Here is a 13,113-nt window from a genome sequence, read left to right as displayed (position 1 = left end):
CTCTATACAACAACGGTTGCATCTCCTACTCGCCTTAATATCAGAACTGCATGAACAGTCAAATCAATCATTTTCAACATTTGTGATATTTATTTCTTTTGAGCTGAGAATGTACTATATAAATTACAGATCTGTAGCTACAATCACTGTTGTTTTTTTTTAATCATTGGAGACCTAGAATTGTGTGTGCGTGTTTGGAGTTTACAGACACTTAACAACGAGGTATGAGGTTAAAAGCATTCTTACAAATAATAACAAGAAACTAATTTGGACAAAAGGGCTAACCATTTTGTAGCAACATGAGGACTAAATCTATTAAATGATACTCACTCACTGTCATATCACTTGCACTGACACACCTAGAACTGCAGAAGCACTCACTTTTGACCACTTAATGTTTTCTTCAATAACTGTATCACCTAGAGTAGAATCCAAAGCTTCTGAGCTAAATATTGGACCTTGCTATACCTAAGGTGCCTGGTTGTGTGTAAATCATAACACAAGATATAAAAAATGGATCATACATTTTCAGAAAAGCAAGTAACGAAATGTTTACACCAGCTGCAGCGAGTTCCAGAGCAAGAGTTTGAAGGTAAATATGTTGAAAACACAAAGAAACCAATATTGATGATTATACTCCAGATAATGTTGAATCAAATGAAAGTGTTGGTGAGATGTTACATGAAAAACTCTTATAGCAGAAGACAAACAATCAAAATCAGCATATCATTCAGGAACAGAAGACATTTTATACAAAAGAGAATGACAGGGAGGAATGTGTAGGTGCCAGTTACTGCCGTCATTTAATGTTCATTCACTGCTCAGAATTCAGAGGACAGGAGAGCACTGCAGATTTTGGTTCATATCTTGAATGCTCTTGTTAGACTTCAAAACTAAAACGTTTTATGAGAGCAGATTCGAGTACAATTGGAAAGAGAAACATTAACAAAATCCAGAGTTCTTTAGTGCTAAAACATGACAACTCTGAAATTGCAGTTGGTGTGTTTCTCATTCTGATCTAGACTTAGTCATGGTAGTTTTGAATGCCTATAGTTTTGAACGGAATTTGGGGGCTTATGATAAAAAAAGGGGGGGGGGGGCACAGTTATTTTGCAAATCAAAATCAAAAGAGAGAATCTGACATTATAAAATTGTTATGCTTTGGTATCAGGGAACAACGTTCATTAATACTACAAACAGGCAATTCTGTTTTGATGTCAGAAGTTAGGAAACATTTAACAGGAAATTGCTGAAGAAAAATCGTAACTTATTAACAGCTCTTTTCCACTAATGCCACATCAGAATATACACAGTGCATTACAGGTAAGCCAGACAGATTTCAGGTCAAATGTTAGTTAGCTGTGGGCGACAAAAACCAAATATCTATTCAATTTCCACACCTGTGAAAGGATGAACATAAACCAGAGAATCAAATGCGTTTTGAATACAGTGTCGCGCACTTCACAGCACTATTCCGTAGAAGCAGCAGAAGGAATGTGAAAACAACTTTCGCACGTCTTTGCACCTGGCTGAAATACTGAAAAGTTCAAGAAGAAAGATAATAATAGTAAGACTATATAAAGCAACACTGATTAAACCATCTATGGGTGTACTTCCGGTTCACAGGGGGCCCATGGCTGACTTACACTATGGTGACAAAAGTCATGGGATGGGAATTAACAGATTTTGAATGTGGAATGGTAGTTGGAGCTAGACACATGGAACATTCCACTTCGTGAATCATTAGGGAAGTTGATATTCTCAGATCCACAGTGTCAAGTGTGTGGTGAGAATACCAAATTCCACACATTACCTCTCACTACGGACACCGCAATGGCCGATGGCCTTCACGTAACGATCCAGAGCAGTGACATTTCTATTGAGTTGTCAGTGCTAGGAGACAAGTAACACTGTGCAAAATAACTGCAGAAATCAGTAAGGAGCTTATGACACATGTATCCTTTAGGAGAGTGCAGCGAAATTTGCCGTTAATGGGCTTTGGCAGCAGAAGACAAACGCAAGTGCCTTTGCTGTCAATGTAACATCATCTGCGGCACCTCTCCTGGGAAAGTGACCATATCACTCAGGCCCTAAATGACGGGAAAACCTGCCCAGATGAGACCTGATTTCAGTTTGTAATAACAGACGGTAAGGTTCGAGTGCAGTGCAGATCCCATGAAGCCATGGAGAAAAGTGGGTAACAAGGCACTGCGTCTGGCAGTGACTCCCCAAGGGTGTGGACTGTGTTTACATGGAATGGACTGGGTCCTCTGGTCCATGGTATGTTTGTATTCGATTGTATGACATGATTCTTGGGCAAACAGCACTTTGCGACCGCTAACTTGGAAGTCATGGCACATGAAGTATTAGTTTTGTAAGTATATTGCTTTCCTGTCTACTTTCTTTGGTAGGTTATGCTAACCATTAGCACTTTTACTTATGCAGCTTCCTCCCATATGCTGGAGGAGGAGGAGGAGGAGATTAGTGTTTAACGTCCCGTCGACAACGAGGTCATTAGAGACGGAGCGCAAGCTCGGGTGAGGGAAGGATGGGGAAGGAAATCGGCCGTGCCCTTTCAAAGGAACCATCCCGGCATTTGCCTGAAGCGATTTAGGGAAATCACGGAAAACCTAAATCAGGATGGCCGGAGACGGGATTGAACCGTCGTCCTCCCGAATGCGAGTCCAGTGTGCTAACCACTGCGCCAGCTCGCTCGGTCCCTATATGCTGATATGACGTGAAAGATATTACCTCCAGTGTATGAAATCGGACATCATACAGTGAAAACACAACAAACAGCTACTGTGGATTTGAACTTTCACTCAGTTAAATATAGATTATGTTCCCATCTCTGATTTTAAATTGTTTGGTTGTCATTTGTGTTATGTACTTTGATTTTTATGGTGTGCAAGGAACTTTTTCTCTTGACAACTTTCCTAGTACCTGTCTGAATCAAATGAAGTATCAGACTATTAAAATAATATTTTTGTCACAATAATCATGTCAAAACATTAATAAATATGTTTTACATTTCAGACACATGTACCTGATAACCTCATTGCTGTAATTATATGAAGGAAATGTGTTAAGAAAAAAGGCCACACCTCTTATCACCAAACAATAATTATACCAGTCAACTAAAATCATCACCCACCATACTTAGACCAGACACATTTTCTTACCACACAAGCAGCTTTCAAATTGAACTTTGCTTGCATAAAAAACATGGTCACATTCTTCTTGGACTTTGGTATTTTTGGCAACACTGTGTTAAACAGTTTAGACTTCTCTACAAAATGTGGAGGTGGAATCAATTTGGCAACAGCCAATTTGTTTATACGGCGGCGTTCATCAGCATTAGCAACAACTTTCTTCCATAGTTTGAACACCAACAGATAACGTACATACAATGTTTCATACATATTGTATGTGTGACTCCTGTTAAGTATTTTCCTGAAAAATAAGGAATTAAGAACATTATATCAGACAGGGAAGTAAGAACATTAAATCACACAGAAGGAATTAAAACAAAATGAGAAACTGTTGAAACAACAATTAATAAATTGAGTGGAATGAAAAAGTTCTAATTTACATTGAGCTAATAAGTAGCTTTCAACTGAAAACTTATTAAACATGACATTCTAAGAGAAAACTCTAGGCACATAATTCTCTGCCTAATGTTTTGTCCTCCAGTGCTGGAGATATCATCAAGGCTTTAACAACACTAAATGCAGTTACAGTTGCAAACAAGCTCATAAGTCGAACTGTTTAAATGTATTCATGCAACAATCTGTTTGTGATGTCATCAGACCTTTCTCTAAGATAACAGAGTCTATGGGGCTTACAGAGGGGAAAGAGTGGGCACCATTTCCTTTTTCACTTTTTCCATGGTGAACTTAATATCAGAATATATTCCCCAATGCCAGTTCCGTAACATACACTGGGCATTGTCCGAGATCTCAGGCAGTGATGTGATGATGTCACAAACCGACCACTCTGCAGATACACAAATAGTTCAGCTAGCTGGGCTTGTTTGTGGCTTTAGCTGAGTCTCTGGCGATGACCCCAACATTGGAGGAAGAAACATTAGACAGAGAATTATAGCTTGGACCATGGCTTAATGCCCGTAAACAAATATCACCAATAATATACGATTTCATTAATCTAAGGGTAGAGTTGACCCTATGATTACTGCGAAAGGTTTCATCAAGACAGGATAGTGCAGGGTAATCAATTGTCCATCTCCCTTTGTGTCTGACATAGTGCATAACTGGAACCCAGTCATTGACAGATTAATTCCAGCACAGTATACAAGGTGTCAGACAATTCAAGGGAATTGTTTTTGCAAAACAGGAAAGACTTGAGGCTATCAGGGTTGGCCAATATCTTAACGCAAACAAGATTTTTGTTTAAAGTAAATGACACTTTATAAAAATCTGTTAAATACTGTAACAGCGAATGCAAAATATATATGCAAATGTTTAACTACTAAAAATCTCAAACAAGGATTGAGTATTTCATCTACTCTACTACATCAATACTCACCTGTACAGTCACAAATATTCACTTTAACATATTACTTGGGTTCATACTTGTCCCATTTCAATTACTTTTCCTAGGTTCTACAGTGTGGTGTTTTACTGCTTATTTTAAGAGAAATTTAAGTGACAAGAAAGAGCAATATCCCTGAAGTTTGAAAACAATGGAAGTTTGGCATTTAATGTTGAGACCAAAGCCATTCCATAATGGTATTGGTGTCAACATTAAATGCCAAACCTCCATTGTTTTCAAACTTGAGGGTAAAACCTTGGTTTGAACTTGAAAATTGAAGCCAAATAACTAAGGGCCTTATTTGAGGAACCATCCCAGCATTTTCCACAATTGATTTAAGGAAATAATGGAAAAGCTAACTTTGGCAGGTGCTAAATTCCAACTTCACCTGAATGATTCACTGTCTAATGCCATTTGCACATACCACACCACCACTTCACCTCACTCAGTTTCTTAAGTCTAGGGAATGAGTGTAACAATTTCCATGCTTTCACAGGTAACTCCTAACTTAATATAAAGTAAAAAGCTTTCTATAACATCAATATAATATACAGTCAGAAAATTTGCTATTAACATAAAATAGAACTTAAAATGAACATGAATAAGTAAAACATTACAAAATTACCTAGGGTAAGGAAAAATTTTAAGTTGCGAGATCACATTTCTTTTACTTTCATGTTAATCAGAAGTACAAAACAAAAGCACTATTAATATGAAAGAAAAGGACAAATGCAGAAAATACGAGAGCTGTTCAACAAAGGCTGAGACTAGTTTTTTTTTTATGTTTATTGCTAAATTTCAAGGTATACATGATCTTTTTCAAAGTACTCCCCTCCTACCTGAATGCAATTTGTACAGCACCTCAGTCCTCGAACAAATGGTGCAGGGCATTCTTTGCCAGGTCCTGGAGAACCGCCTCACTTTTCTTGAGCACTGCTTCCAAGTTCTCAAACTTTATGTCCCAAAGCTTTTTTTTTTTCTCTCTTTACTTTCTTCCCCCCCCCCCTCGGGCTATAAGGTGGATGCAGTATACAAGTAATACTGAACTGAGTCAGAGACAGTATGACTTTATTTGTGACACGAGGATGCGCATTGTCATGACGAAGTCACCACCCAGTCCGAAAAAGTTCTGTCATTTCCTTGCAATATGCTTCCTCTGTTTAGACAATACTGATGTTAAATATGCCACTGTAACATTAATGTGACTGGGAACTGCATGCTGGTAACTTATTCCATGACAATAAAAAAAATGTGATCACCGTCACTTTTCTTACAGATGCAACAACTTTCACCTTTTTGGGTGCCAGAGAACCTAGTAACTTCGAAACTGTGCTGCCTCTCTTTCCTAGGATTATAATGATGCAGCTATGACTCACCACAAATGATAATTTCAGAAACACATACCTGCTGTCGGCGAAGAGACACAGCATCTCACTGCTTGTCTCCATTCAAACAGCCTTTTGCTCAGGAGTCAACAAACGTGGCACCTGACAGGCACAAATGTGTGTCATGTGGGGATGATCATGTACAATCGCAAAGACACTGCCATAGTAAATTCTCAACACTTCACTGAAGTTATGTAATGTTATCCATTAATCTTCACTGACAATCACAGCAGCTGCGTTGACTGACTTCAGACACAGCCGGAGCTGAAACATCTTCCTTACCACAAAATTGGCCTTCTGTGAAGTCCATGAACCACCTTAACACTTTTGGACAAGGTAGTGTATCTTCACTAAACACTTGCTGCAATCTTCCGCAAGTTTCAGTGGCTGTATCATTGAAACGAACACAGAATCTTAAAGCATTGTATTGTGCCTCTCACATCGTCTCAGTTGTTTGGAGTGTGGAATGCAATGAGAGTCTACATCATAGAGCATTACTACCAACCCATCCATATGAGAGTACTGCTGCCCGGAGAGTACACACAAATACAGGTAGGAAACTATCACAGAAGCTACATGAAAATATCAACCTCAGTCTTTGTTAATCAGCCCTTGTATTTCTGACAAATTGTAGCGATGCAAGGGGTACCAAATGTTATAAGAGTCAGTACATTACTCAACAGATATTATTTTTCAGTACAGGTATTTTGTTCATACCAAGTAAGTGTCGATTCGTGACGTCATCGTCCAGACACGAGTTGACTGTAATCTGAATCCATTTTAGCAGACTAATAATTTCTCAATACAAGTTTTTGAAGTTTATACAGATTCGGAAATGTTTGGTTAGTAATTACATGCCATAATTTATTTGTTTAATATAAAGGTGTTTTGAATTTTGTACGCATAAAAAAAGGGTGAATTTATGTGCAGCTTTTACTCTGAGACGAGTTAGCAATTAAGAGTGCTAAAAGTGTGCATGTACAGTTCACTGATCTATGTGGTGAATTTTATTTTGTGATCTTGAACCGAATGGAGAGTAAATCCAGTTTCATTTAAACTTTACGTGAGAGAGACACATCATGCTATGACAAAAGAGTAGTTTAGCCCATTAGGGAAACCGAAACCTGCATGCTCTATGTGAAATACGTTACACGCCAGTGCGTGATCGAGCTGTCCAGTAAATCAAGTAGAATCGATGCAAATGCGCTTGGACTTAATGCACGAAGTTGGACATCAATTTTGAGACAATTGTTGATTTGGACAAAAAAATGAACCAAAGTTTATTCAAAATATTGAGGTCCAGTTTTAATTGAGACACGCATCACCTTGTTGATTATGTTGCCTAGCAACACTGTAAAGCAGCTTAATTAATTCATTAGAATGATTTGCGACGTAGCAAGGCCCATTACACACACAAAATGTTACAAGAAGTTTGCTGACCGCATGAGGGTATGAGAGTGTTTTTCTTTCCATAAATGCCAATAAACCAGCAGTTTCAAAAGTTAAATTGTTAACTGTTGCGTAACTTCATTGATTGTCCTACACCACTATGGAACTTGTTGTATCGTGTCTCTTCACAAGAGACCTCAAGAAGCCGGGATAAACAAGAAGAAGAAAAAGACTAAAGAAGAGGCATCGGTATAAGATGTCAAGCAACTACTTACAGCCCAATGAACCAAAAATGATGTCAAAAATCTTGAACATTATGGATAAAATTAAATTCCATATTCACAATGGGAAACGAAAAGTAACTAGTACAGAACAAACTCTAATCTTACAAAGATGGGGAAAGAAACTTGGCCTTGTTTAAGAAGCTCTTCTGGTATTTAGCTCAAGTGATTTACAGGAATCATAACAGTGGAAAGAAATTTTAGTTCAACCTCTCATGTAGGATTTCAGTGAGCTAACCACTGTGCCCCTTTACGCAGTTAAAGTTTACAGTGCAGTGATTTCACGTTACGTGGTTTTACAAGCTACCCTTCAGCTAATGATACATGTTTTGTCGTGGTGTAAATGGATTACACAATCAGAATGAGATTTTCACTCTGCAGCGGAGTGTGCGCTGATATGAAACTTCCTGGCAGATTAAAACTGTGCCGAACCGAGACTCAAACTCGGGACCTTTGCCTTTGGCAGGCAAGTGCTCTACCTCATCTCCTACCTTCCAAACTTCAGGTACTGGCAGAAGTAAAGCTGTGAGGACGGGATGTGAGTCGTGCTTGGGTAGCTCAGATGATACAGCACTTGCCGGTGAAAGACAAAGGTCCCGAGTTCGAGTCTCGGTCCAGCACACGGATTACACAATGTTTGCATGGTATGTGTGGTAAGTTTCACAGTGGACCGTTGAGAGCATGAGACAACTGCATAATAGGTATCAAAGCACAGGACTATAGAGAGATGTTGAACGAAATTTGTTTGGCTGTCAAGAGTGCAACGCATGAAGCCTTCAATGACTACCACAGCAGAATACTGTCAAATGATCTTCCACAAAACCCAAAGAAATTCTGGCCATATGTAAAGGCTGTTAGACACATCAAAGTTAGTGTATAGTCACTTGAGAATGAGAAAGCAACTGAAATTCAGTAGTGAACAAAATGCTGAACTCTTTTTCTAAACATTCCTTTACAAAGGAAAAACCATGAGAAACACCCCAATTTAATACTCATACCACTGAAACAATGAGTGAAATCAGTATTAGTATCAATGGTGTTGAGGCATAGCTGAAGTCATTAAATTGAACAAAGCTCCAAGACCTGATGGAATCCTCCTCAGGTTCTATACTGAATTTGCAGCTGAAATAGCCCCTCTTCTAACTATAATCTGATGGAGATCCTTTGAACACAGAACCATGCCCAGTAGTTGGAAGAAAGCACAGGTAACAACCATCAACAAGAAGTGTAGTAGAAGTGATCGACAAAACTACTGTCCAACATCTTTGTCATCAATTTGTTGTAGAATGTTAGAATATAGTCTGAAGTATCTTGAACAAATGACCTCCCCTTCATGCCAACCAGCATGGATTCAGAAAACACTGATGAGAAACCCAACTCGTACTTTTCTCACATGACATACTAAAAGCTTTGGATCAAGGCAGTCACATATATACAGTATTTCTTGATTTCTGAAAAGCATGTGACATACTGCCAAACCTACGCTTACTGTCAAAGGTACGATCATATAGTGTACCAAGTGAAACTTGTGACTGGACTAGGACTTTTTGGTAGAGAACGCAGCATGTTATGTTGGATGGAGAGTCATAATCAGGAACTGAAGTAACTTCGGGTGTGCACTAGGGAAGTCTGTTGGGACCCTTGCTGTTCATGTTAATGACCTTGCAGACAAAATTAACACCACTTCAGATTTTTCACACATGATGCTGCTATATACAATGAAGTACCATCTGAAACAAGCAGCACAAATATTTAGTCAGATCTTGATAAGATTTAAAAGCATGGTAAAGATCAGCAACTTGCTTTAAATGTTTAGAAATGTAAAAGTGTGCACCTCACTAATTAAAAAAACGTATTTACCCAAATTGCTACTCACAATACAGCGGAGTTGCTGAGTCGCAGATAAGCACAACAAAAAAAACTATCACAAATAAAGCTTTTGGCTAGAAAGACCTTCGCAAAAATAGACGACACACACACACACACACACACACACACACACACACACACACACACACACACACTTCTGCAGTCACAGGCAACTGAAACCACACTGCGAGCAGTGATATGAGTGGTGACTGGGTTGGGGTAAGCAGGAGGCTGGGGTGGGAAGGGGGTGAGATAGTAGGGTAGGGGTGGCGAACAGTCAAGTGCTGCAGGTTAGACGGAGGGCAGGGGAGAGGTGGGGACCGGGGGGATATAGCGGAAAAGGACAGAAGTACAGACTGAGTGCAATGGTGGAATGGTGGCTGTATAGTACTGGAATGGGAACAGGGAAGGGAATGGATGGGTGAGGACAGTGACTAATGAAGGTTGAAGCCAGGAGGGTTACGGGAACGTAGGATGTATGGCAGGCTAAGTTCCCACCTGCGCTATTCAGAAAAGCTGGTGTTGGTGGGAAGGATCCATATGGTACAGGCTGTGAAGCAGTCACTGAAATGAAGGATGTTGAGTTTGGCAGCAGGGTGGTCCACTTGTGGGATGGATGAGAAAGATAGTGGACAGGACATTTATCATTTCAGGGCACGACGAGAGGTAGTCGAAGAACTGGCGGAGAATGTAATTCAGTTGCTCCAGTCCTGGATGGTACTGAGTTATGAGGGGAATGCTCCTCTGTGGACCCAGACTTCTTGGTATGGAACGGGTGTCAGCTGTCGAAGTCGAGGTTTAGCTGGTAGCTAGTAGGTCTCCCACCCCCTCCCAAAGTCCCACCATTCCGCCACAGAGGAGCATTCCCTCATAACTCAGTGCCACCCAGGACTGGAACAACTGAATTGCATTCTCTGCCAGGGTTTCAACTACCTCTTCTTGTGCCCTCATATGGGAAATTTCCTTCCCACTATCCTTCCCACCACTCCATCAGTGGTATTCTGCTATCCACGGAACATACACAATATACTCGCCAATCCCTATACAACCCCTTCTTCCAGTCCCTTACCTCATGGCTCATATTTCTATAATACACCTAGATGCAAGATCTGTCCCATACATCCTCCCACCACCAACTACTCCAGTCTGGTCACAAACATCACCTATCTCAACAAAGGCAGGGCTACTTGTGAAACAAATCATGTGATCTACAAGCTAAGCTTGAACCACTGTGCTGCATTCTGGGAGGGCATGACAACCAACAAGCTGTCTGTCTGCATGAATGGCCACCAGCAAACTGTGGCCACGAAACAAGTGGACCACCCTTTTGCTGAGCACACTACCAAACATGACACCCTTCATTTCAACAATTGCTTCACAGCCTGTGCCATACGGATCCTTCTCACCAACACCAGCATTTCTGAACTGCGCAGGTGGGAACTTTCCCTACAATACATCCTATGTTCCTGTAGCCCTCCTCACCTCAACCTTCATTAGTTACTGTTCTCACCCATCCAGTCCCTCCCCTGTTCCCATTCCAGCTCTATGCAACTCTCATTCCACCATCGCACCCAGTGTTCTTACTTCTCTCCTTTCCCACTACAGCCTATCCCCATTCCCGCCTCTCCATTGTGCCTCTGTCACTGCTATCCTACTACCACTAAGCCTGCCCCTCCTTACACCAGACTCCTCCTTACCCCCCATCAGTCACCCCTCCCATCATGCAGTAGTGCTACTGCTCACAGTGTTTCAGTTGCCGAGACTCCAGGTGTGTGTGTGTGTGTGTGTGTGTGTGTGTGTATATATTTTTGACAAAGGCCTTAGTAGCCAGAAGCTTTATATGTGACAGTCTTTTCAATGTGCCTACCTGTGACACAGCATCTCAGTTATATGGTGAGCAGCAACTTTCCTTTTCATAATACTGTTACAACCCATCCCGGATTTTCCCTTGTTTGGTTTTTACATGATCGCTTTTCTTTGATCCTAACCCTGTGCAGTTTTCCTTTGTTGCTATTTTATAATGCATCATTATACTCAATGTCTGTCCTTGTTTCTTTTCTTTCCTAGACTTCTCTTGTTGCCTTACAAACCACACTGCACACCACACTGTCAACCTCTCAGCCGTGCACAACGGAAGGCTACAAGACCACGTTGATTGATAGTGCAGCCACTTATGTCCCACGTTACTCCCGCTAATTCGGGTGGTCCAGTGATCTTGACCGGGCCAAATATCTCACGAAATAAGCATCAAACGAAAAACCTACAAAGAACAAAACTTGTCTAGCTTGAAGGGGGAAACCAGATGGCACTATGGTTGGCTCGCTAGATGGCGCTGCCATAGGTCAAACGGATATCAACTGCGTTTTTTAAAATAGGAATCCCCATTTTTATTACATATTCGTGTAGTGTGTAAAGAAATATGAATGTTTTAGTTGGACCACTTTTTTCGCTTTGTGATAGATGGTGCTGTAATAGTTGCAAACATATGACTCAATTTTAGATGAACAGTTGGGAAAAGGTAGGTTTTTTAAATTAAAATACAGAACGTAGGTACATTTGAACATTTTATTTCGGTCGTTCCAATGTGATACATGTACCTTTGTGAACTTATCAGTTCTGAGAACGCATGCTGTTACAACGTGATTACCTGTAAATACCACATTAATGCAATAAATGCTCAAAATGGTGTCTGTCAACCTAAATGCATTTGGCAATACATGTAATGACATTCCTGTCAACAGCGAGTAGTTCGCCTTCCGTAATGTTCGCACATGCATTGACAATGCGCTGACGCATTTTGTCAGGCGTTGTCGGTGGATCCTAATAGCAAATATCCTTCAACTTTCGCCACAGAAAGAAATCTGGGGACATCAGATCCGGTGAATGTGCGGGCCATGGTATGGTGCTTCGACGACCAATCCACCTGTCATGAAATATGCTATTCAATACCACTTCAACCACACGCGAGCTATGTGCCGGACATCCATCATGTTGGAAGTAAATTGCCATTCTGACATGCAGTGAAACATTTTGTAGTAACACCGGTAGAACATTATGTAGGAAATCGGCATACATTGCACCATTTAGATTGCCATCGATAAAATGGGGGCCAATTATCCTTCCTCCCATAATGCCGCACCATACATTAACCCACCAGGGTCGCTGATGTTCCACTTGTCGCAGCCATCGTGGATTTTCCTTTGCCCAATAGTGCATATTATACTGGTTTACGTTACCGCTGTTGGTGAATGACGCTTCGTCGCTAAATAGAATGTGTGCAAAAAATCTGTCATCGTCCAGTAATTTCTCTTGTGCCCAGTGGCAGAACTGTACACGAAGTTCAAAGTCATCGCCATGCAGTTCCTGGTGCATAGAAATATGGTACGGGTGCAATCGATGTTGATGTAGCAATCTCAACACAGACATTTTTGAGATTCCTGATATCTGCTACTGATATGCGGATTAGCCACGACAGCAGCTAAAACACCTACCTGGGCATCATCATTTGTTGCAGGTCATGGTTGACGTTTCACATGTGGCTGAACACTTCCTGTTTCCTTAAATAACGTAACTATCCGGCAAACGGTTCGGACACTTGGATGATGTCGTCCAGGATACCATGCACCATAAATAGCACA

General features: G+C 40.7%; 1 protein-coding gene across 1 annotated transcript in view; it reads right to left on the bottom strand.

The window, feature by feature from the left end:
* Positions 1-13,113, bottom strand: part of LOC126260612 (uncharacterized) — a 469,680-nt gene that overhangs the window by 99,401 nt on the left and 357,166 nt on the right. The window contains exon 9 of the mRNA XM_049957948.1: positions 3,183-3,453. Coding sequence (XP_049813905.1) covers positions 3,183-3,453 — 271 coding nt within the window. The remainder of the gene's footprint in view (positions 1-3,182; positions 3,454-13,113) is intronic.

Source organism: Schistocerca nitens, chromosome 5 (assembly GCF_023898315.1).
Source record: "Schistocerca nitens isolate TAMUIC-IGC-003100 chromosome 5, iqSchNite1.1, whole genome shotgun sequence".
Taxonomy (NCBI): domain Eukaryota; kingdom Metazoa; phylum Arthropoda; class Insecta; order Orthoptera; family Acrididae; genus Schistocerca; species Schistocerca nitens.
This window is presented reverse-complemented; position numbering and strand designations above follow the sequence as displayed.